The sequence below is a fragment of the Anser brachyrhynchus genome (assembly GCF_964034855.1).
Source record: "Anser brachyrhynchus genome assembly, chromosome: 7".
In the NCBI taxonomy this organism is placed as follows: Eukaryota; Metazoa; Chordata; class Aves; order Anseriformes; family Anatidae; genus Anser; species Anser brachyrhynchus.
In genome coordinates, this window is record NC_137701.1 from 14,768,960 (window position 1) to 14,794,917 (window position 25,958).

The 25,958-nt window shown below is 38.2% G+C and overlaps 1 protein-coding gene across 5 annotated transcripts; it reads left to right on the forward strand.

The window, feature by feature from the left end:
- Positions 1-33: 33 nt before the first annotated feature.
- CMKLR2 (chemerin chemokine-like receptor 2) lies at positions 34-25,281 on the forward strand. Of its 5 annotated transcripts, XM_080600492.1 has the most exons (5): positions 34-180; positions 8,092-8,133; positions 11,494-11,640; positions 14,636-14,703; positions 22,556-25,281. In XM_080600492.1, the coding sequence occupies exon 5, from the start codon at positions 22,572-22,574 to the stop codon at positions 23,622-23,624; it is 1,053 nt and encodes a 350-aa protein (XP_080456618.1). In that variant the 5' UTR covers positions 34-180; positions 8,092-8,133; positions 11,494-11,640; positions 14,636-14,703; positions 22,556-22,571; the 3' UTR covers positions 23,625-25,281. The 5 variants fall into 5 exon arrangements, with proteins under 5 accessions (XP_080456618.1, XP_080456614.1, XP_080456615.1 ...); XM_080600488.1 differs by lacking the exon at positions 14,636-14,703 and having other exon boundaries at positions 36-180; XM_080600489.1 differs by lacking the exons at positions 34-180; positions 14,636-14,703 and adding an exon at positions 1,078-1,798.
- The last annotated feature ends 677 nt before the right edge of the window (positions 25,282-25,958 follow it).

Here is a 25,958-nt window from a genome sequence, read left to right on the forward strand (position 1 = left end):
CCGGCCCGGCCCCGCGGCGCCGCCCGCCTGACCCTCGGCCCCGGCGGGCTTCTGGCGGGGGAGTCGCGATCGCACCGTGACACGACCCCGAAAAGCCTTGGTGCCTCCAAAACCTGCTCCAGCAAGCTGGAGCTTCGCGGCTTTTCGCGAGCTCGAGTCGTGGTTTTCCAGTTCTGGGAGGTAGTGGCCTTGACAGGCTTTATTTTGCCAAACGTACTGGTTGTTTTGTCCTTCAAAGCACGCTGTTTCACATGCTGGAGGCGTGACCGTAGGGTTTATACCTTTATCATTACAAAACAGCTTGCTTTCCGTGATGAGCCTTCTGTAGCTGGCTCTTACCACAGAGCAAAAGTCTTGGTTTGACTTTTTGATTGACCTAATGCCAGATCCGCTCTCTTTCCATACAAATGAAAAAAGCTTTTGTTTTCCTCAGGAGTGGGATTACAAATGCGACCATAGCTCACGTTATCTTTTGTTTTCAGTTGTAGGTATTCAGTGTTTTATCTAATCTCCTGTGGGAAAGCAGCTATTGCACATTTCTCTCATATTATGCTGAAGAAGCAGGATTTTTTTAAGCAATCTGGGCAGATGCAAAGATTATCACCACTTATGTGTGAAGACAGGTGCAGATGCAGGCTTGGATTGTGCAATGGGGGGGGGGGGGGAAGTTGACTTCACCATAATAAGAAATATTTAAACAGAGGTTACTGTAAAAAAGGGCTGCTGTTGTGTGATTATGAAACCATAGCTTAGAAGTGTCCACCCACGCTGAACGAGTAATTGAACACAAAAAGTCACAAATGGAAGAACAGCAGGAGAAGGCTTTTCTTTAGGAGGGAAACTACTTTAACTGCTGTTGAATTATTTTGATATGTGAATGGATATAGAGATATTTTCATTGCCAACAAAGAAGCTAGCGCAGAATTTAAGTTGCCTGGTGATATTTTGTTACCTGGTTTAATATAGAACTTGGCAAAGCTCAAACTGATTAAAAAAGTGGGGGATACTACACTGAGGTACGTACAGCATAGTGTTTATGCCTCTTAAGGCTGACAGGATCCGTTAATCATTATTTACTCATTCTAGCTACATTTATTTTGTTGGGCATAACTGAATAAGATGATGGATTAGCTGAGGCATCTTGAAAGACATAAGACTGTGATACAAGGATATGTAGGGAGAATCAGTCACTTCAGTAACATGGAAATAATTTTTGATTTCAGTGATGGACAAGTGAAAGCCTAGTTTTAGACAGAATCCTGTGGGTAGGAGTGGAGATTTGTAAAAAGCAGTCATAAAATCTTGCAGATGCAGTATTTCTGTGGAGAAGATTTGCATATGTAAAAGCTCAGGCAGATGCCCAAATTACTTCTTGTCTGCAGAGTTGCCTTGTTTGAAGGTGTGTACTCCCGCTGTGGCAAAGACGCTTTGAAACATGTTATCTCAGGCTAAAATAGTTTACCTTTGTGACGGGTTTGCAGCAAGCTTTGTGAGTTAATGTGGATCACTAACCAACCCTTCATAACTTGTTGAAACAAAGTAAGCTCAGATACCTGTCGGAGGTTTCAGTGTAGCTCAAGTTCTGACAAAGAGAAGGTTGTAGAGTCCATCCCACAGTGCCGTGTATCTTGCCCTTGGAATGTTCCTGTATATTTTTTGCAAGGATAGACTGAAATATTCTATCTTTTGGACTATTGATCAAAGATACCTGACATCACAAGCCTAAATTCTGCCATTTCTTGCCTTCCAACTCTTTTTGTATTTATCGACTTGAGGTTGCAATCTGATTTAAGCTCAGGTAAGGTATTGAGAGAGATCCCTCTATTCTCCTCTTAACTATAGGAACAGCTAACCTCCTCCTCACATACGTGCATGAACATTAAAGCAGGGCTGAGAAACTTCCTTTTGCCTTTTAAAAATTACACTCTTTTGATCCAAGCATCCCACTTTTTTCCCTTTCCTGGTATCATCTATCAAGTTTCCATAAACTGTCCCATACAGCTTTCAATGCTTTGCTTTTTACTTTTGCTTTGATTTGATATGCTTTTCTGCACCTGTTAGCCAAATGCATGTCAAGGTTATACCTCTGAAAAAAACATTAAGAAAAAGTAACTTCCGACAATCAATAGATAAACAATAGATATTTTCCTAAAAATTAGAGTCTCAAATTTCTTCCAGCAGTATGCTTCAGCTAGTAAAGTGAGAATATAACAAATGAAAATCAAGGTTGATAAAACTATCAGGAAGGAAACTTGCCTAGATTTTTAGTTTGTTGTATATCTGCTTTCCATGCTGATTTTAATAGCCTAATTTATTCTTGAATTGTTGTTTTGGTAAAATTGTTCAGAGGATCTGAGCAAAAGGTTGAATGACTCAACAGCATTTGAGGGCTGGGCTCTGAGGAATGCAGAGAGTATTTCTGCCAAATGTCCACAATTGTGGATTGCTAGACCTAGCCTGGATTGTAAAAAGTATGGCAAATTTCAAGACAGTCCAAGAACATGTATAGGTTGTAGGGCACTTCAGTTCTGAGTAGGCTTGGGAAAGGAGGATCTCTTCAACTCTGTAGCAGAATGAGTGTTCGATAATACATGGCATTATACTGAAACATTTAATTACTAACAAATGCAAAATTCTCTTAAAGTAATTTTGGTATCTTTGAAGAATCTGCTGCTGGCTACTGTTCAATATCAGATACCAGACTAAACGGAGGAGTGATCTGATATCCTGTGGTATTTTATCTCTTTTGTAATCACTTCAGTTATGTAAAAAAGAATAATTCTTGTTAAGTGTAAAAATCAAAGGTTCCATAAATTTTAAACTAACAACTTTATCAGAGTTAATGATAAGAACTTCCCAAATATCTGGGGTATTAGATTAACTCCTCATTTCTTGCACTAAAACTGCTCTGAATAACGTATTTTTGTACGTATGTACTTTAGAGAATACAGAGATCTTGATTATAATAATGCTGAGCAACATTCTGTGGCATTCGCGCTCATTCCAGAGCCTATTATTGTTGCTGTTACAGCTGCTGTTGCTGCTTGTTTGCTGGCAAGTCATCCAGAAGGAACAGCTGATGAGACAACTCAAAATGTGTCACTAAACAGTGAGGCTATAGAATTTATTAGAATTCAGCATTTTCAGAAAATTTCTGCATAATGGTCTGCTAATGTTCTTTATTATTATTTTTTAATTTACTTTTCAAAACCATACCCTAACACTGCTCAATTGTTTTAAATGTTTCCAATAGCTTAGCTTAACATGTTTTTAGGACACTCTGTCCTAAAGCAGAATTCAGAAGAGAATTTCTGCTAAGAAATTAAAGCAGCAGTTGAGAGATTTGTATGCATTTCTCTGGCACTGCATGGAATTCGTTCTTTACTGGACCCAAATAACCACATTACCTAGGAGAACACGGGGAAAATGTTGTCTAGGTGTCCAGGCAGCCCCCTTGTGGAACCAAATAAAATTCACTGGAGTTAAAGTAAAGGGGAAACTCTCACCTCTGGATCCTTTTCCCGTTTGTAACCTGAAAGAATGTTTGCTTTCAGAGAACGCATTGTTCATCATAAAATGCTAAATAGTTTAGTATTGCATCCACAGTTATTTCTGCTTTCTGCTAATAATTGTTCAGCCAGTTCATCCCTCTGAAATAACTGTGCCTTTGTTTTTAGAAATGTGACACAAAGAACAGGACTAGGTCAGGAAGTAGGTTGGGGGCCACCAGTGGTGACTGATCATGAATTACAGGATATTCTTTCACCTTCAGCTTGTGCATGGAAGTATTTTTAGCTTCAGAAATAATAGTCCCTTAATGCTAAGGGACTATGTTAATGGTCCCTAAATTTTAATTTCTTGATTCTATTTTCCTTTTGTTTTATATTTATTTTCAAAAATAACACAGAATAAATTTCCCTGATTGATATAGTCAGATCAGCCCTTGAGAACTGACAGCATTTTCAAGTATGGTTGTTCATTACCAAATTACCCTGAAATATAGAGTAATTTTGGAAAGGTACATGCTAGCAAATGCCGTGGAAAGTAGAAACGTGACTTCATTCCCCCACACTGAAGGGAGCTATACAACTTGACAGCCTTCAGCTATGAAGAAAACAGAACAATACGTTCTAGTATTAACCACAGCCAGATAAGGGGAGTGAAACACACTTCGAACAGAGTTATTCTCATCTGCGTGGCAAAATGTTTTGATTGGCATGTTTGAAATCATCCTCTTTTCTAATATAGGTATGGCACAGACTTAATGCAGGTTTTATAGGAGGAGCTAATGTGAGTGTCTTGAGATATTTTAAATAAGAATGGTAGATGACTAATGATAGATGAGTTCTAGCTCACCTCACCTTTTATCACAGTAGGAACTCCAAGGCATTTTCACAAAAGTAAATATTAAATCCCATTATACAGGCAGGGAATAATGTATTTCCAATAGAGGTAATTTTCTCAAAGCTTCTTGGAGTTTTATTAGTTCTCTTTTTCAAGAATGTTCAATTTTCAGACTCCCAGAAGTTGACTACTTGCCTTGCCTCCTTTGAATATTCTGAATTAAATGTTTATATCCATCAATTTTAATGGATCTGTTCCAGTTTTAAATAGATGCAGATGAATGTAAGATGACCCTGAGTGTAAAATACCTCTGCAGCTTCTTTGTCCATAGTGTAATTTATAGGAGTCAAGGAATTGTAAATAGTATATCCTATTATGTTGAGTCAGTGGATGTTCTGCAGCCAATTTAAGATGGGGTCAAAATACATTCCCAAGATAGTTAAATGAGCATTTTTTTCCCCCACATTGGCTGCTCTAAAATATATATATATTTTTTTTCTGTTCCCACAATAAACCACATAAAGTACTTTCTTACATCTGAGAGCAAGCAGACGCTCAGCCTTGCTTTACCTCAGGAATAATTTGAAGAAAGATTTCTTTATCCTATTCAGGAAAAAAGCAGGAAGTTAAATGAGGTAGAATAGAGAAGTTCTGTTTTTCTCCAAGGACAAAACTTACTTTTAGTCTAGCGATGCTGATAAGCAAAAACAGCAGCCTTTGAATGAAACCTCTTTCTCTTATGGTTGGAAAATATAGAGATGTTTTCATGGAAAATTTTGAACATGGGGAAAGAAAAAGACCTTTTGAACAAAAAGCTTTTTTGTAGGGTTTGTGTTTCTGCAGCATTTTGCATGCTGTTACTGGAACTGTAGTAGTTCTTTGGATCAGAGTTTAGTGTCTCTGTTTTCTGGTCCATCAATAAAAACAGAAGTCTCTTCCACGTTGTTGGATGGTCTGTGTTTGTAATACTGAAGTAACTGGGGTTCAGTTTCTGGTTTGGACCCAAGCTATGCCTTTTGCCTATTTTCCCATCTCGTGGGATGTGTGGTGCACAGCAAAGAAATGTTCTTACAGCAAAGTATTCAGCCAGTAGCCTCTGAGCCATGTTGTACCAAACTCTGCTTTCTCGTGGCAAGGCAGTACTGGGTTCTTTTGTTCTTGAATGACAGACAGCAGAGCTATAGGCTTCTAAACGTTTTAAAAATTGTTCCTCTCTTCCTCAAATGATTTCAGTAGTATCTTCAGAAAATTTTCAGATATTTTTCATCTGTGCAGAAGATCTGCAATATGCCCCCAGTTATAGCTGAAATTAATAAGCTTGAAAAGACAAATAGCTACTTAAATAGCCTTTACAGAAAATGTGGCAATTCTAGTCTCAATATTCCTGTAAATTCTACTTTCAAGTTCATGCTAAGTGCTGAATTTGGTGCTCATAGTCTTCTTAAAAAATAATAATTGTGAATTAATAAGGAGTTAAGATTAATCTTTGTGCATCTTGATGCAGCTTAAGGAACTAGGATGGACAAATAAACGCTGGGTTTTCAGCTGCCTCATTGGTTGAATTGATTTCCTGTGCTTCCTTCCCTGAGCCCACTGTTAATTTATTAGAGATTATGCTAATTTTGCTTTCACTGAAGGCAGTAGAAGAGTTAATATGGAATTCATACACAGAACTGAGCCCTTAATTACCAAAGTGTTTTTCAGAGCTTCTAATAATTTGCTTTACCTGTATCACAAGCAGCATGCTTATTGGGATTTATCAGCTCCCTTCTCATTAGAGAGGCTGAGGGCTGGGTAGGCTGTAGAAGTAAAACTATGCTCTCTCCCTGGGGAGTGATCAGAGGAGAGGGCAAATGCAGAGCAGTAAGCAGAGCTCACATTGCTTCTCCCTTTCTCACATTCATTGCTATGGATAAATAACTTAAATACCCAAGGAGTCAAGGTCACCTGGCACCTTTCACAAAAGGCATTTACATCCACTAAGCAGAAAAACAATCTGACAAATGTAGCTGACTATAAAAAGCAACTTTAAAAATACAAATGAATATGTGCTTAAACCACTGACCACAGCTTCTCAGAGCATCCATAGTTGATTGAGCTTGATTTGGACTTGATTTGCATCAGCTTTGCACTAGTGTTCAGGAACCATCTTCCATTTATATGCAAGGAGCTACTGTCCAGTTTAAAGCCTTTGCATCTCCATAAATACTAAGGAATGTCAATGGTTAGACAGCATTGTAGAGGGTAACCAGCAGGCTCCACGATTCCATGTGTAGATGTTTCTTTTTGTTAAGATTTTGAGTAGTAATGCTGCAAAGCAGCGACCTTGCTTGATCACCCATGTGTGCTACATAGGCACCCAGCCTGTTAGCATATTTTTTTCAGGGGGCTGTTTTTTATTTTGTACTGAACCTTAGCTTTGCTGTGATTTTTTTTTTTTTTTTTTTGCAGGTGATGAGAACTCTTCAATTTTGCTGCTTACAGTTTGTTAGTGTTTCAGAGCAGTTTTGTCACAGCTAGCAGAGCAGCTAGGAGCAACAGTCTAACTGCAGACTAGTGAGGGACTGGTACTTGTTATCCTCTCCTCCCTATGAACCTGCTTGTTTTCTGCATTGTTATTCATCACGACAAACTTCAACAACTTAGCTGTGAATTGTTAAGGGATGATTGCAGAACATTAAATTTAATTTCCTTCTAGGTGAGAGTCATGTCTGTTGTGTGCATCACCAGGATATAATCCCATTAATAATACAATACCCATGCAATCCCAAATTGAGTTTTGGCTTTGGGTTTTTAATTAAAAGACCTGTTATATAAAAGATGGATAACTGAACCTTCAGAACTTGTATTTTAAATGGAAAATAAGACTTAAGTTCTTTGGAAGAATAGGTATAGGCAACTATACTGGTGACTCAGATCTTGAGTAGATGGAGGTAGCTAAAATTCTGGTGTGGCTCAGGTTCATCTCTGTGCTTTTGTTTTTTTCTAACCTAGCCTGGTTTGGTTTTGGGCAGTTTTTGAGATGTGTGACTCAATCCATAAAGAATATAAATCCAGGGTGCCTTAGATGCATAACAGTAAACTCTGGCTTCCTTTCTGAGCATTTGTCTCCTAAGATCTCTGAGTAACTCTGTAGTTCCTGTTAATTTATGTAAGGTGAAAAAGTGCAAGTTGATTCATTCCTACAGTAGTACTGAAGATTGTGAAATACATAGTGAAACAACTATAGTTTGCTTTGCCTTTTGTTTTGTTTCTGTAATCTCTGTAGTTCTCTCTGAAATTATTCCAAACAGCATTCCTTTGTATGGAAGGAGACAGAGCTTCGGCTAAAATGGAAAAATATTGTTGTCAAGTTGGCTACTTATAGTCATTGAATAACAGCAGCTTACCTTTAGTGCTCAATGACATATCAGAACGTTCATGTTGATGCACTGTGGAAATTCCATTAATTTCAAGTATTATCTAAGTGGCAGATATAATCTCTTATTTTATTGTCATATGAATACAAAATCTGGATAGCTATGGTCTAAAAGTTATGTAGAAAACCATTCCTATTTATTTGTAGAAAGGGAGGAAAAAGTGCAAGTATAAAAGCAAACTACGAGAAACAGGCTATTTCTAATAGTATTTTTTTCAAGATATCATTCTTAATCATCAAAATATATGTTTTTCATTCACTTCTTTGTAAATTACTGTCTAATATTAATGATTTCATAGAATGAAACACTTCGTTCTTTTTGTTTGCAGGAGTTGCATTGAGTGCTGCTTCTACAGGTGCTTCTCAAACTTGTATGTATATACATTTTATATATATACAGCCACATATAGTAATTCATTTCTATGCTTGTGTGTTTTTACCAGACCAAAGTAACAGCTAAATGAGGAATTTTGCCTTTTGCACAATTGTTGGATTTCTTTCACACATTATGCATGAAAATCTTCAGGTTTCTAACATCTGTATAGAAAAAGGATACAGACCTTCCTGTATGAGCCAAACCTCCCTTCACCAGGTAGTTTGGTTTAAATGTGTCGTTGGAGAATGTTGTCATAGTTTCTGACTATGGTACATAGTGCACAGTTAAGCCACAAGTAAACATTACAGCTTTACCAAAAGGATAGGCATGAATAGTCATTAGTTTTACAGGAAGGGAGGAAATTACTCTTTTCCTGATCCTGATTGTCAGGCAGTTAAACTCTGTCTTTCCAAAATGGATTTTAATCGATGAGGTGTTAATTGAAAAAGTAATGACAAAGGAACAGGGAAGAATTAAAACAAACAACTGCATACCTCAGAAGGTAAGTAGTTTCTTTCTTTATTCTCTTGTTCAGTTTAATTGAAAGTGTGAAAAACTAAATATATTTTGTTAGACTTAGTTTAGAAATTCGTGGTTGATATGACTTAATTGAATTAATGCAAATTGGGTTTAGTCTGGAGTATTCTTCAGTATTCTTCAGATTATCTGCACATACTAATATGCAGCTTGATAAAACCCAGTGGTCCTACAGTGGGAAATAATTTTCAGAACTATCAGACAGTTGTTTGTAATCCTGGTAAATTAAAGCTGGTTTTGTTAGTTGGTTTGTAGTTTGTGCTTTAATTTAATACTGGTAAAGTTTTTTTTTCTGAAGGCCATGTATTCTCTGCTTTTGGTTTGTTTTATAGGGTTTAACAATAAAGAATCAGAAGTATTTTTAAAACTCGTTTGCTTTTTAATAAACCTAGTTTATTCACTGCTGGGCAACCCAAAATCTGTTATTTGTATGAAAATATTCTTCCTTGTTCTTTTTTTCACCAGGTATAAATTACTGTCTCTCTGCTCTGCAAGTCCTACATGCATTGTATGTTCATGAATGCATGTCCCACTTCAGAACAACACTGGCATATTGTCACACACCCCCAATGTATAGAGTTAAAACTCCCAAACCACATTAACATACCCTGTTGAAAAACACAAATGACATGGCAAAATAAAATACAATCAAGTATAAAAAGGAGAAGACAAAAAAGCAAATAAGGTGCTTTTTTTTTTCATTAACTTTCTTCCAAGCTTATAACATTCAAAAATATCTAAAAAGATCACACTAGTAAAAAGATCCATGGTTAATGAGTTGCATGCAAGTATATATTAAATTATGTAATTTTGGATTCATCATTCAAGTCTTTACTATGTCTCAGTATAGAAGGAAATAAAATTAAAGTTTTAGGGCCCAACCTTTCATTTTTCAGGGACTTAAAATTCCCACTGTGACTGATCAAAACTGTAGAAGAATAAAGTGATATATTTAGCTCTGAACAGAAAACAAGGAGAACAAAATCCTTTCAGATTAAGTGAAATTTTGTCTGTAAAATTCTGTTCTTTTTTTCCTCCTAGGTACATTGCATATGCTGATTATACTGTAGAAATTTGGTAATTTGCTCATCAGATCAGAAATCCCATTCAATTTAAAACAAAAAAAATCTAGGTAGAACACACTGGCAAAAAAATCTCTTTGAAATGTAGTGACCTGCTGTTTGGGGTGGGGTGGATGGGATACAAACTCTTTTACAAAGAAAACTTGTCTCCACAAAATTTCTTCTGGATCCTTAGCAGCTCTGATTTTATTTTTGCCACAGTGGTAGGAAGGGTGAAGGAAATTGCTATCTTCCCTTGCTTCAGAAGAATGAAGGAGTTGACCTATCATCCCAGTACCTTTATAGAGCAGTTCCAATGTGCTTTACTTTATGGAGAAGGAAACAGCCCCTTAGAGACGATTCCTCACCACCCAAAAACTGCTAGAATCCATTGCACTCTCCAGAGTGCTCCCTGCACTGAGAAGGTGAAGTGTAATTGGCATGTATGTAATTCTACTTTGCTTGCTGAGGTTTTTCTTTTAGTGCAGATCATATGTGGGCATTTCTACCCAGTAATTTTTGCTTTTGTCTTACTGAAATAGTGCTGAACGAGCCCTTAAATTAACTGCCTTACATTAACTGCATTTGGCAAAGTACCTAGAGACAGACTCATGTGCCATTACAGGCAAAATTCTCTGCACATCTGCAGTTAAATAGTGCCTACGTTTACCCTATCCCAATATTTACCAGAGAGAGAGAGAGAGAACTGCTATTAAACTGCTATTAGTTTTTATCAGCAAAGTTTCACCTATCTGTTACCTAGAAAAAAGAGGAAATCTTTAAACAGAGAGAAATAGACAAGTTAGGTGCCATACCATGAGGTCCTCAAGTCGTTCTCTGCTCTTTCTTCAAGCAATCCTGTAGTCTGTCTCCTGTGTTACATATTCACAGACATTATGTCCCCCTGTTGTCATTTCGTCCTGGTCCAGGGACACTTGTGTCCCACTATAGCATAATCTCCATCCTCCTTTCATTCATACTTTTTCCCTTCACATACAAGCTATCAGCATTTTAAGTTATATTGGCAGGACAGGAAGAGCTGGCATGGAGGAAAGACAAAACAGGGTAGTTTTGCTGGAAGGAGTGAATGGTATGATGAGTGTAGTACCATCAGAGTCAGGTGAAGCTATGGTATGTCCATACTAGTCGAATAATATTCACATTTTACTTACTGAGAAACTAAGGTTCATGGGGATCATGAGGCCTGACCACAAACACTCAGTAGGCTCTTGACAGAACTGTGATTCAAGCCAAGTCTCCTAAAATGCAGTTCAAATGTCTGACCACAGAGTTGCACTGACTGATGGGCAAGGGGACTACGACTGGTAGTTTGAGAAGCTCACTTCTCTCTTACATCCAAAAGGAGATGAAGCTACTAATCATAAATACATAAATGAACGTATCTCACCATGCAGTTACAAAGCGATGCTTTTGGTGTAGCTTTTTAAGCATCTTTCTCCTCATTCAATTATTTTCTATAAACTGGAGTTGTCAGAAACAGAGAAATACTGTTCAGCTTCTCTGCATAACAAAAAGCAGCCTGCAACTGTAAGGTCCATTTCCATTCATCAGCCACCACATCTGTTGCTTGCTTGGACACTGGCCAAAATGATTCATTCACGTCTAACATTTATTTTGGTGAAATAGTGGGATTATACAGAAGGGCAATATTTCAAAACTGGGTTTAGGAAACCAAGGGAAGTTGGAAACAACTTCCTCACAGCTGAAAACAAACACGTCATTATATCATTCTGCAGCTTTATTAGAAGGAAGGCAGTAGCCAAGTGAAGCAGCTGGAATCACACTGAAGTCACTCTGAACTCTACAGATCACTTCATTCTTCCTTCTGCTACAGAGCACACATCTCTGAATTACAGTGCGCTTTCTTCTGAAGAATAAAGAAGGTAGGTTGATCTTTCTGTTAATGTTTTAAATCTTTCTCTCACTTTGTTCCGAATAATGTGTGACAAAACAACACTTGCAGGCAAATTCTGTAAGGTAGTGTAGCATATGCTGGCTAAAAGAACTTCTTAAAATGAAGAATGTGATTCTCATTTGTTTCAAAGGTTATTTTGAACAAACCCTGCAGCAAGAAACAATATGAAAGTATGTGTGAATTTAATTTTTAATAACTTTTGGATGTGTTTAAACAAAATTCAAGAAGCCTTTTATCCTGCCAGAGAATGCCAGCTGACCTTGGCTGAAATATCTTCCCCTCACCCTGTTGGTTTTAATTCGTTTGCTCTGCTTAGTGGTAGTATGTCTCCTACAGCTATCACAAATTGCAGTATTATTTAAAATAAGTACATTGGTTCTGATCTGAACAGCTTCTAGAACAGAAACTGGAAATAATTTCAATTTCAAGTAAAAAATTAATTATCAATCAACAAATCTTTAATTATGAACAGTCTAATAAAATCATTCTGAATAATTAGTCATGTAGAATTAAAAAAGGTTCCTATGATTGAGATGTAAGGTGTGTGTGTTTCCCGTAACCATCATGAAATAAGTAGAAGGTTGTGGATCTAGCTGTCACTGAGTCCATAGAACAGTGTTTTCTAGGAAACAGAGAGTTTTGAAACTTCATTTATCGCAGTGTAATGAGATAGGGCTAGATTCTGCCTCATATTCAGACTTAGTGATAACCATGTCATTGTCCCCTGTAGCCTTTATAAATGCAATCTTGCAAAATGAAGCAATATCCCAGAATTATGTTTGTAGATTTACAGAAGATGTATACATTCTCTAAGAATTAAAACTTGTTCCAGCTGAATAAAATTGTATTATTGAATAATTTTACATTTAGATTTAAAAGTTTGTGATCTGTTCTTAGATACTATTTTTTTATGAATAACTGCTATTCCAAACAGTAAGGAACTAGTTCTGCAGAAGATTACAATCTGATGATTGCTTTTGTTATCAGCTTGTTTATTCATTTTGTCTCAGGAATGTGCCAACAGTTCAGCTGTCCCTCTCACTGTGGTGGCTGGTTGTCAGGCTAATTTTCACTCATTATTTCTGATAATGGCTTGATTTGCGTTCTTTCAGTCCGAAACTACTAGTTTCATAACAGTGCAGGGCTCTGTTGTTGATGGCTTTGCAAAAGAGAACTGAGTGGGAGGAACAGTTCTCATGGCACTGTACCAGAAGAAACTGCTGAGGCTGGGGTGAGCAGTGACCAAGAGACATTTGCTTTTAGAAGGGAAGATACTATCATGCACAGAACAACTCTCCAAGACTCGCTGCTACTTTTACTATACGCTTGAAGTTCCTGAGACAAACAGAAAAATTGTGTCCTCACAGAATATGCTCTTTGTATCTTCAGTATGTTCCAGAGGTTGTGGGCTTGGAGGCAGGACCAAAAAGCTTTGTATGAGCCCATGGCTGCTCTCTTCCAGAGAGACCATTTTTGCTGGCTTGTTGCAGGTCTTTTACACCTGACCCACCATTTTATTGTACTACAATTCTTTAGAGGAAATGAGCAGGCCTGCTTCAGATATGATACTTTTTCATTAGCGGGCTTAAAGGCAAGCTAACGAAATGCGTCACTACAAGTCAGGTTTCATTTCAAGGGTATCTGCAAGGGCCAGCACTCCAGAAGTCTCTAGTCCTTCACAGAAACCTTAGTTCCCAAATAGTATGCAGCCTTCTCCTACCTCTGCTTACCAGCCAAGGTTCAGTGTCCTTCTGTCTGTTTTATCCATCTCTTTCCTACTCCTTCCCCAGATGTGATCACTCGATACATCAGCATGACTACTAGGTCTTTCCTCAAAGTTATTTGTCAAAACCATTATTCTTCCCTCAGCTCCCAGTATTTACCACTGTTGTTCTTTTTCTGGCATCTCTTTATAAAAATCCAGGTCATTTTAGAGATGACTTAAACACACACAGAGAAAAGTAGTCATTCCTTCTCTTCTGTGGGATTCTTCTCTGTTTGTTTCTTTGGTCAAAGTAGCATTTCATCAGTTATCAGTGCAAGAGAAGAAAAGACTAGTATATTAATTTTTATATTTGTCTAACCCTAAAGCTATTGAGAGTTGTCGTAGATGCAATTTTAACATATTCACTGCCATAGACCATCTAGTACCTAGCTTTACTTGTACAAGAATGGAAGCCAAACCAATTAGGTTTCCCATGGTGGGCCCCAAAGTTTCATCATCTGCTAACTTCTTTTGGCTTAATTTTTTTCTTTTTTTTTCCTTTTTTTTTTTTGTTTGGTTGTTTTTTGTTTTTTTTTTTTTTTCCCTTTTGGCAGGTCAGCCAGTCAAAGGTGCATAGATAACTTCTGGACACACTTACAGAGAAAGGAGGCATCACTGGGGGTTTCTTGAAGGTCTATACGTGGGGGAGAAAAACATGCACAATCTAATGGGAAGTGAATTAATATTTTTAATTTCACTTTTGGAATTCATGATTAAATCACAGAATGGTTATCTGGGAGACAGGGGGCAATGTATTCCTGTCTCCATTAACCTCATTTGTCTTCCCCCATATTCTTCTCTTTCTTTGTTTCTTTCTTTCCTTCCCTAATTTCTTTCTCCTGACTTCTCCTATCTTACTTTCTGACACTTCTCAGAGAATATATTTCAAGAGTGATAAGATGAAAGTATGAAGAACCAGCACCTTTTCTCCTTATTCACAAAAGGTAGTTGCCTCTTCATTGTTCTGGCCAGGCCATTCTGCCTCAAACTCAACGTCTGAATTTACTGTTTGGCTTTGGGCAAGATGCTTCTGTTCCTTTCTCTGTTATTCTTGTGGCTGTTTATTCTCATGTAATTATAAACAAGGCAGGAATTCTCTCTCATTATGTGCTTACTGTGCCTAGACCCAGTGAAGCTTTGATCTCAAAGGCTAGGGCCTTTGGGTATTTTCCTAACATGAAATACTTGCCTCTTTCAGCAAGTATGAGCCTGGCACAGCAAGTTTTGTTCACTTTTGAAGCCACCTAGGTGAGAGAGAAGAAGATGGTGAGTAGTAAGCCCTGAAGCATCAATGTAATACCATTTTCTGCATTCCCATTTCGTCTTTCTGGTGATCTTCTTTTAAACAGATCAGATCATTCTAGTGAGACGTTTCAGAAATATTAAGAACTATCACAGTATCACAGATTTCTAGGTTGGAAGAGACCTCAAGATCATCGAGTCCAACCTCCGACCTAACACTAAGTACTCCACTAAACCATATCGCTAGTGGAGTACTATTGTCCATTTAAGAAAACTGAGTAGCATGTTGGTGTCCTAAATTCTTACCAGAGGGTGTTGTACCATATCTGGTGGCATCAAATTCAACATGACATAGAAGTGATTTGAAAAGGTAATATGGGAAGCCTGTAAAACCAGTATTTCCAAGCTCCTAAGTCATAGGCATCGTCTGTTCTTATCACTGCTAGGGAGTGTTCCCTGTGCCATATTTGGGACACAGATAAAAATCCAGTCCTCCTGAAATTGTTTTGATATGATTTTTCCAGTTTTGCAAGAATAGTGGCCATGCTTATTTTAGACTTGAGCTTGAAGTCAGTAAAAGAATTATCTTTGTATGAATATTAGAGGTACACTGGTACAGATATAGACAGCCCTTAATCTCCTGGACACAGTGATTCTAGTATATTAACTGTGAGGGCAAAATAAAGTATGTTATCTCATCACCTGTGTTACTAATTTTTCCTGGGACTAGCTCTTAATTCTTCTTGTTAAAAGGACTATAAGTATAGTAGATTGTAAGTTGTTCTTATGTTATTTGATAGAGGTTTTGTATCTTGCTGGAGAAGGTTATTTTTATTTTTCTGAAGAGACCTGTTGTCACCCTTCAGTAACTTCAGAATGGCTGTTGTCTAACGTACATTTAATTGGCCTTAATCAGTCTGCTGAGACAACAGTTCATAGTCTGAACTTTTCACTTTATTCTCATTTCCTATTTCCTGTTAGGAGGGAACTGTGATTAACACATTTGTTTGCTGAAGGAATGCAACCATTTAAAAAACATGCTCAGAATTGCATGATTATTTAATGATCATAGGAAAGCTCATCAAAATCTTCTTCTGTTCCAAACATATGCAACAGTTGCAAAGTAAAAGTTGCATATAACCTTTACATAAAAAACATAAAAAGTCATACTTGATTAGAAATGCAAGCATTTATTACCTTAGAAATCCAGTCACTGTGAAGCTGAGGCACCTCAAAAAAATTAAAGTGGGTGTCTCCGTTACTCTACATATGTAGTTATTGTGGTGGCTTATAGCTAAAGAAAATACTGATGGCATTTGGGGAGGAACAGGATACATACAAAACTTCTCTGGAACAATATCTCATTGGTGTGCACATGCCACATGCTGAGGGCACAGCCAATACAGTATCTGGGTAGCTCACGAGCCCACAGTCCCTGCTGGGCTTGGTCATCTGGGATGTGCTTAGTGGCTCTGAGTTATATCGTGGATTTGCAGAGTCAAATTAATGCATATGAGAGACAAATGGCAGAGATCCAGGTTCCTTTCCAGAGAAGAAAACAAGAAAGCCAACCAGAATCTGCAAGGGCTGCCCAGGTAGGTGCTGGCTCCCACCAGCACAGGGCAGGGCCTTCCTTCAGGAGGATGAAGGTTTCCCAGAGGTGAAGCTGTGGTTTCTCTACTTCATCATGAGTGAGGGAACAGTGTTATGTTTAAGAAAGGAGGATTGGACTGTGGTTCAGGAACTAGGCAGGGATTCTAGGTTTAGCACCTGGTTTGATCAGATACTTCCTGTAGGTCATTCTCAACCTCATTTGTCTGTAAACCAGACCAATGATACTTCCATGTGAGTACAGTTTCACTACAGCCTGCGAATGCTTAGGTGTTATGACTGGTTATGTAAATACGTAGTCAGTGCTGACATATAGGATATAAGACCATATTTTAAATCTCAAGGGGCACTGTTTCTGTAAACTTCTGTTTTTACTTTGTAATTTGTTATGTTCACGTCATGGACTTGCAAAGATTTCAGCAAACCTTTACGCTCAAAAGGTTACTAAGGGAGATATTTGTACTTTTAGCTGTATTAACAGAAAAAAAATGAGAGCAGGAGACAGTGCCAACTACATGGTTACCAGGTTCCCCCCCCCTCCAGTGCATATCCCAAGGACATCAGAGTTTCTATGTTTTCTTTGGGGATGGAAAATCTTGGTGCTTGGGATCTGCATGAAATAAATCACTTTTTACCAAATGCAGTTGCTCATTCTAGGCATTTATGAGTTACCTGATTGTGGAAATTGTAAGCTGCTCAATTGCAGCAGTTGTCTGGGTGATTTTTTATATTCAGGCCAGACCTACAGTAGATATTTTTCCTATTACAGCAGCATGATTTAGATATGAAGATGGGTTTTCCATTTGTTGTTTAACATTTCTGTGGCAGCAAAAATCCTGGTCTGAAATCATTGCTTTACCGGTATTAACTGTGTCTGCTCTATGAGAGTTTGTTAATCCTGCTCTAACACTCACTTTGTCTGTGTAAAATGTTATGAGGCTATTATCTGGTCTGGTGACTTCAATACCACAGATGAAGTGGTGTGTTTTGACTAATAAGGTCATGTTTAGCCTTGCTCAAAGACAGTTTCTTTTGGCATACACTTTAGGAGATATCTGGCTAGTACATTGCATATGCATTTCTAGCACTGCTTCACTGAGAGACATAACAGTGAGTGATGGTTATTTGCATTCTTGTCTTGTCTGCTAGAACAAATACATCTACATTGTGTCTTGAAAAGGTTTCAAATCACATATCATATCTATCATAATCCATTGTAGTTGTTGAATTCAGAACAGCTTACAAAGTCATTTTGTTACCATATGCGTACTGACCATTAGAACAATTGAGCATTTCTGTGGAAGTGAAACATGCACACAAGCCTTGATTCTGCCTTTTTTTTTTTTTTTTGTAATCTAGATTAAAATGCCAGTTTCCTAGTAGTTTTGTCTGCAGGGTTAGCTTTAGGCTTAATTGTAGCATAGCTATGATTTAATTTAGTAGTATGGGTGTACCAGGTGCTTCTTGCTGTAAGAATGGGGGCAAACAGTCATCTTGGTTTTGTGCCTTTGAGAGAGAAATACATACATAGGACCCTGACAGTTTGTAATCTCATCAGTATTCCCTGTGAGTTTTAGGATCTTACGCGTTTGTAGAATACTTTCCAGAAATACATATATACTTCTAACAAGCTTGCTCAACCATCTGTGTTTTGAACTTCACGGATAAACATGAAATTCACCCAGTAGTTTATGTTTCTGAAGCTACATACATTCAAAATTTAGCGCCTCAAAAGTCCCACAGTTTTTCTTCTGAGGGCTCTCAAATGAATTTGATACCCAGATGAACTTTCTGAGACACAGCATGACGAGCAGGCTTTGGGTGACCTTTTGAAAAGCTAGCTGTTCTCCAACATCTGACTTGTGCAAATGGCAAATGTTGAAGTGAGTCAATCAAATAAGCTTTCCTTTAGCCATAGATCATACATTTGGAATGTGATATGCTCAGAATTATTCATGAAGATGTTAAAAGGCGGGATTGTACATTATATACCCTCTCTGAAACTGTTGAGACAGCCAACTCCATGTTCCATAATTTTCCTATTAATTAGGGTCCACCTGTGAAATCAGTTTAGCTGCCCAAAGGCTCCAAGCACTGTTCATCACACTGAACAAATAGATTTAGAGACTGCCACTCAAACATTTGTGTTAACTTTTAACTAACACAGACAACAAATAAGTTCTTCCCTTGGACCGCTCTGTAAATGTCTAAAATTATAAGGGCCAAATGTGAGGTAGGGGCTGCATGGGCTGCAGCCCAAACATGTGCCATAACCCTAACTTGCATGGTGCCCAGAGAACTTTGAACCCCCAGGAAGACTTTACATTGAGTGAGGTGAAAGGAAATTGCAACTGTTTTGTTTGTCTTCTCCTATTTTAGACTGAAAACCCATTCTAATTTCATTCCAAAGCCATTCCACTGACCTCAAGGCTGAGGCACGGAGAGGTCAAAAGACTTCCCCTGGTCTAACAGGATGCATGTGGCATAGCCAGGAATAGAGTCCATAGATAGCCCTGGTCCCGTGTCATAACTGCAAGGCCATTCTTACTGAGACAAAAGCTGTTCTGTTATAAGCAGTTTCAGTCATTTGTCTGAGTTGTCTTTATGGCTCAACTTTCTAAAATACTATATTTGTTGCAGAGAAAAACTCCAGGTACTTGCAATTAAAAAGCTGTGAATCTGTCAATTGAGATCTGATTCTGCATTCCCACACTGAAATGCGGAGAAAGGCGTTGTACGTGGTAAAATCTCTTCCCAGCAGTATGGTGACCTTATATTTTAGATATATTTATTAGTAATATGTGTTTCTTTAGGCTGTTCTGTCCTAGGATCTGAAAAGCACTAGCACTGAGCGCCAGCCTGTGATATTCATAGAATGGGTTGGGTTGGAAGGGACCTTAAAGATCACCCAGTTCCACTCCCCCTGCCATGGGCAGGGACGCCACCAGGGCCTCATCCAACCTGGCCTTGAACACTTCCAGGGGTGGGGCAGGGATATTTCTTACATATTCTTATGAAGTCATTTAGTAATTAATTTCAATTTTGCTGAAGAGGACAGGAAATGAAACCTCCTGGTCAAACATTCTGAAACCTATTTACTTAAAATTAAACAACTGTATTCATAATTAAGCAACTGAGTCAAGGCAACTGAGGCTCAGTTTTCAGAGCTGCTTGTGACCTCAGCAAACAGGAAAAGACTCCAGTCAAAGGACAACTGCTAAGCATACATTTTACACAGACTGTGTATTTAAAAAGAAGACAGGATGAAGTCTAAACTTGGTTATATTCATACAAATGCAGTACAACACTGTTCTGTAACCTGTAGCTGCCCCCAAATCCTACTGCCAGGCCTCTGACCACACTTTCCTGTTTATTGAAAAATATTTTCCTACCTTGGCCCCTTTTTACAACCCTGGACCATCAGGGACTGAGACAGTGAACTGCATCATCTCCCTTACACTTTCTAGCAGTAGGCCTGAAAGCCAAATGGGAACCATTTTCAAAAAGTCTGTTTTCTCTGCTGGACCTCAGTTTGCAGACAGGTTCATCAAAGTGTCTTCCCAGCCTGGAAATTAGGCCATTTGTCAAAGAACATGCAGAAAATAAGAAACAAAATAAGGAATATAATTAAATTTCTTCACTTTCAAGATCTGGACTTGAATTGCAAGACAATTGTGCTTCTAAATGTTTATTAATAAATAAGCTCGTATTTGGGACTATGTGTAATACAAAGAAATGGCCCCGTTAAATGATGGCTAACAGCCCAGAAGAAAAGAAATCCGTGTCCTTGCTGCAGTAAACCAACATAGCTCCACTGAATATCCCCTATGGCATATCTTTTTCAGACCAGCACCTAATGTGATGAATCTTGTTGTAGGAGTACTTTGTGTATGTGTTAAATGTAGAAGTTTCTGGACTTTGCAAGTGTAATTGGCAATTTTTGCCAAGCCTTAGCCATAGAGCCTAGTCTCAGTATCTGTACCTCGGGAGCAATGTTATCCAATGTTTTCTTTCTCCTGCTATACATCATTTTTGGAAATTCTAAATATTAAAGGAACGTTGTTGGGCGGTAGGCAAACAATTGTTATTGTCATTACTGTTAGCACTTAGGAGGGAAATAAAAGTTTTGGGGTTACACATGTGGAGGAAATGCTTGAATCCTGGTATTGTTGCATTGTGCTAGCTACTGAGAAACTTAGAAGCAAACCTGACTAGTGACTAGGATACGGGATGCTAATCAGCAAGAGACTGAAAAATTGCATTGATTTATTTAGTTGAATAAATTCAGTTTGAAGGCATAATTCTGTATGCAGGCAAAGACCCTTAAAATTGGATTATTAATCTCAGTGTTCTCTGAAGCTATCCAAATACAGTGTTGTTCCAGATGTTAATGGTACTGCTTCTTGTTTATACTATTTCTCAGAAGTTATGCTGTTTGAAAAAAATTACTCAGGAGGGTGGTACCAGTATTTGATGCAGAATCTATCCCCATCGGGCAAGTAATTACATAAATGCAGGCCAGTAAACTTCATTTTATCAGGACAGCAAACCAAATAACATTCCTCAAGCCTGATGTAAATTGCAAAGGGCAAATGTTATCATAGCCTCTTGATAAAACAGACTGCATTGACTTTTATTACATTTTTTTAAAGAGATATAAAATTACACAATTTTTGTATTTATTTTTAACCTTGTTCCTTTCATTTACAAATAAGAAATTTAATCCTACCAATGTGTGTGCACATATGTAGCTTATGTGAGTAATCCTTTCGAAGTAAGCAAACTACTTTTTTGGAGGAAAGTTATATACATGAATACAAACTTGCAGATGTGCTTCTGCAGGCAGCACACTCCCAACATCCTGCTCCTGTTGTCCTTTAGCATACTAGAATTAATGGAATTACAGGAATGCAGAGCTGGGTTCCAAAAGTGCAGGCTGAATCTCCATTTCAGAACTGAGCTAGTGCTGAGAAATGTACCACTGAGCTTATCCATCGTACGGCCAATAGGTTGGTCATATTCTGCTCTCAGCGCAGCTGAGTCCAGTCAAACAACATAGCTTTAAATGAAAACAGAATTTAGCAGAATATTTCTTTTGAGTACGGCAGATACTTCTGTCAGACTGTGGTCATCTGTGCTATTCTTTATGCTGTAGAATGAATACAGAACTTCTAAGTGCTTTTTCCTGTTCAACCATTGTTTGATGTTTTCCTGTCTTTTTTTTTTTTTCTCTTCTTGATTTTACTGGTGGTTTGTATTTTCCTTTTTACCACTCTTTGCCCTCCTACACTCTTCTGCTTTGATTTTAGAGGAAAATTCCTATTTGAAAAATTGTGTTGTACTTGTAAGTTCCAGAAGCTTTGCAACAGAAGAAAACAGACTGTCTGTCTTTGTCTTAAATAAATCAATAAAATACACAAACTAAACACCACAACACATTTCCAGCTATAGCTCTTACAGGGTGTGTTATTCTCCTAAGAAACTTTTCTTTTCATCATAATGGAAGAGTACCACAGTTGTATGCATTGCCCTTAAATGCATTCCTTATGTTTCCTTCTCTACATCCTTTGCTATATTATAACTGGGCTGTGTCCTAAATAAGTCATCCTGAAGTCAGCAACACTGCTAGGTGACAAGAACAGCACCCAGCCTTAGGGAATCTAATACCTTGAGTGGGTCTGAGAATCGTCGCTCCTTAATACAAAGACAGATACATGACAGACAGGAATAAACCTATGAACTTTCAGTTGCTTTAGAAAACGGTGTCTATATTTTGTTAACTATTATTTTAGCTGTGTGGGGATGGACATCAATTTAAAAAAAAACATTTTCTTTCTGGCATTTTTTCACCTCTATAGATTCCTGGTGCTTCTCTGATTTCTGGCAAAGATACTGTCCATAAAACTTGTTTCAAACAGGATCAGAGAAGTAAAATACCAAACCCAACTAGAAAAGTATACAAATCACACTTGCAGTGAAACTTTGCAGCTAGTCTCACAGAACTCTGCCAGTGATATTGTGGTCAGCACCCTCTTAAGAAATGAAGTCTTCAGGAACTGTTTTCCTTGCATTCAAGTGATACTTGTCTTGATTTGAGTATTTTTTTGAAATGTCTGCAGCCAGAATATTCCACAAGCTTTGTACTAGCAGTTGACAGCTAAGGAGTGATAGGTATGTGAAACTGAACTCAAAGGAATTGCAGGTTATTATTTACAATGCAATAGGACAGTTCTCCTTTGATTGTTCTATTTCTTTTCTTTTCCAGAAAGCAGCTGTGCAACATGACATTTGAAGATTTTGAGAACTACTCTTATTTCTATGACCTGCCTGAAGAAGAAGAATCACCCCAGTCCACCCTCAGCATTGCCCATATGATTTCCCTTTCCTTTTACAGTGTGGCATTTCTTTTGGGAGTCCCAGGTAATGCCATTGTCATCTGGTTTATGGGCTTCAAGTGGGATAAATCGGTCTCTACGCTCTGGTTCCTCAATCTGGCCATTGCAGATTTCATTTTTGTTCTCTTTTTGCCCCTTTATATCACGTACGTAGCAATGGGCTTCCACTGGCCCTTTGGGAAGTGGCTGTGTAAAATGAACTCATTCATTGCACTACTTAATATGTTTGCCAGTGTTTTCTTCCTGACGTTCATCAGCCTTGATCGCTACATCCGCCTAGTCCACCCAGTTTTTTCCTACAAGTACCGGACTATAAGGAACACGCTCATTCTCAGTGGGATCATTTGGATATCAGCTGCAGTTATTGGTGGCCCTGCCTTATACTTTAGGGACACAGCTACAGTTCTCAACAACGTCACCATTTGCTACAACAACTTCCACGTGCATGATAGAGAACTCGTTATGCTGAGACATCACATTCTAATTTGGGTGAGGCTTGCATTTGGTTACCTCTTTCCTCTAGTGACCATGGTCATTTGCTACTCATTGCTGATCGTTAAAGTGAAGAAGAGAACTGTATTGACTTCGAGCAGGCTTTTCTGGACCATTATTGCTGTAGTTGTAGCTTTCTTTCTTTGCTGGACACCATATCACATATTCAGCATTGTGGAGCTTTCTGCTCACCATGATGAAAACTTGCATGACTTATTGCAGGATGGCATTCCCCTCTCCACTGGCCTTGCTTTCATCAATAGTTGCCTCAATCCAATCCTCTACGTTCTCATCAGCAAGAAGTTCCAGGCCCAGGTCAAGACAACAGTCTCTGAGGTGCTGAAATTGGCACTGTGGGAGGTGAGCCGCTCAGGAACTGTCAGCGAGCAGCTGTGGAGCTCAGACAACACCCATGCACCTGTGCACTATTGCGAAACTGCTCAGTGACAGCTTGTCACCATCTGTCTCTAAAATAGCTGACGGATTTGGAGGTGTAGTTGACTTCACATCTGCCAGTCAGATGTGCATCTTTGCAAATACAGTTTTATATAAACAGCTGGCTTAACTGTGCTTGCTGCTTTCCTTTAAATGTTTTTAAAGGACACATCATTTGGGTGTGGTGTGGTTGCAATGCGGACACCCTGAACTGAAAGTTGTCAGCGTAAGTGGAATTGCTTTAACTGGGTTTTTGATGAGGAATATTGTTGTAATCCTGTTGTTTTGGGGTTCTGTAGCTTATTGATATTAAAATAACACACAAAAATATTCCCCTCATCCTCACTGATAACACTTTTGATCTAGGCATCCTCCTCCAAGAGGTCATGCCATACATCAGTGGCTTGTGAGTGTCCCGATTATCTAGTATTGTTTAAAGTACGAATCACCTGGCTACATGCCAGCCCAGCGAAGTTGCCAATAGTTCCACTCTGCAATCAGAGAAGTGTCCCAGGACAGAGAAGACTAACTTGCTGCCTTCTCTTGTCAAGAGAAACATGGAAATAAAATGTGTTGTCCCATTGTTCTTTGTCTTATACTCGAAGTTATACAAGGAGGCTGTGGTTTCTGGTCCCTTAGTCTTGTGCTCTTAATACCGGTTGGGTACAAAATACTGAGTAACTGTTTCATATAGGATTTTGGCTCACTTGAAATGTGCAGTTAGTAGAAATGGTTCCCAAAGAATTTGGGATGTCCCTATCATATGTTCTTTTTCTATGTTTAAGCTTTCACATTTAGAGAGGTTTACAATTATCAGTTGCTCTCTACTGGTCTTGCAAACAGAGTTTAAGAAGTTGTATAACATTTTGTCTTAATGCTAATCTTCTAAAAAAAAAAAAATCAGTGAATTGAATTCAGTGTCGTTAAGTGAATTTAACAATATTATTTGACAAGTCTGTAATCTGTCCACTCCCATAAGAAAGAGGCAGCAGTCCCAGTTGTATTATATCCTGTTCTAACCTGTTGCCTGCTGTAGAATCACACATGCACCAATGCAAATATACATGCTGAGTGAACCAATTTCTGAGGCAATACCACTTAACTAAGAAGCTGTACATAGGATAAAACTCTGCTAAAAGTAAAAGCATAAAGATTTAGGTAAATGCAAACTAGTTTTTCCTTGTTCCTGACCTAAGTATCTAGAGTAAAACTGCCTTTCAGATCATCTACATGCCAACACACATAAGTAGCATTCATACTTTAAATGAGGTCTTATATGTGAATATATTTTATACAATAGCATATATATGTGCATGGATGAGCACATCCAGAATTGGTAGCTGTACAAACAGAAACTGTCTGATTGTGGTCTGTAACTGTTTCTTTGGGCTCTGGTCTGAATTTGGGAGAATGAGGCAGGATCAGTGGAATTTCAATGTGTTTAACTTTGGGCTGGAAAGTTGGTAAGCAGCATTCTTCCCTGTGAGTCATTCGCTGCCTAGTACATAGTGACTCATCATAATGTTTTGGTACCATGCAGCTGAATGTGCCTACATCAACTGTTTGCAGTTTTTCTTCACATATTCCCTGACATCTTTCTAAGAGTGATGTGTTAGCACTCCTTTCCTGACTGTACTCCAAGTGGAGTAATAAAATAGTTGTTTCCAAAGAGCGTGTTCATTACTTTTCTCAGCAGCGATTTGCAGTGACTGTCCACTCTTAGAACCACACCTTCCCAACAGTTTTAGATGAAAGCAAACCCTGACCTTTTCTACTGAAGGAATTAAGGTTTATTTCAATTTTCTTCTTGCATGTCAGCCACATGAACACAGATACCAAGATATACAGAGAAAAGCTTGGTTTTCAAATGGGAGAACAGTCAGAAAATGTTTCACAGTGCTTTGCTAGGACCAGCTCCTTAGATAAAAACTACAGTGACAAGATTAACCACCACCTTGAGCAAAAGCCTCCCCTAGAGTAGACAGATACAGAGCAGAATTGAATAAAGCCAAGGTCACCCCCATCTGTAGGAAATAAATGGATTAACATATTTGCAGTGTACATACTACCTCATTCACACCAAGATCATGTTACAGAATTATCTCCAAAATAATTTCTGCAAGAGTAGTGGAAGATACCTAAACAAAACAGATAGCATTCTAGATTTCTGCTTACAAAGAATAACCAAAAAATACCAATTATTCACCTGCACCACTTGGACTGAGGAATGCTCATTCAAAACTCTACAATGGGGAAAAAAAGCCAAAGGAAGGAGAACTATCAAATTATGCTGCAAGATACTGCAGGGAAAAAAAAATAATAGTAAATAGACCCATAACCGGTCAG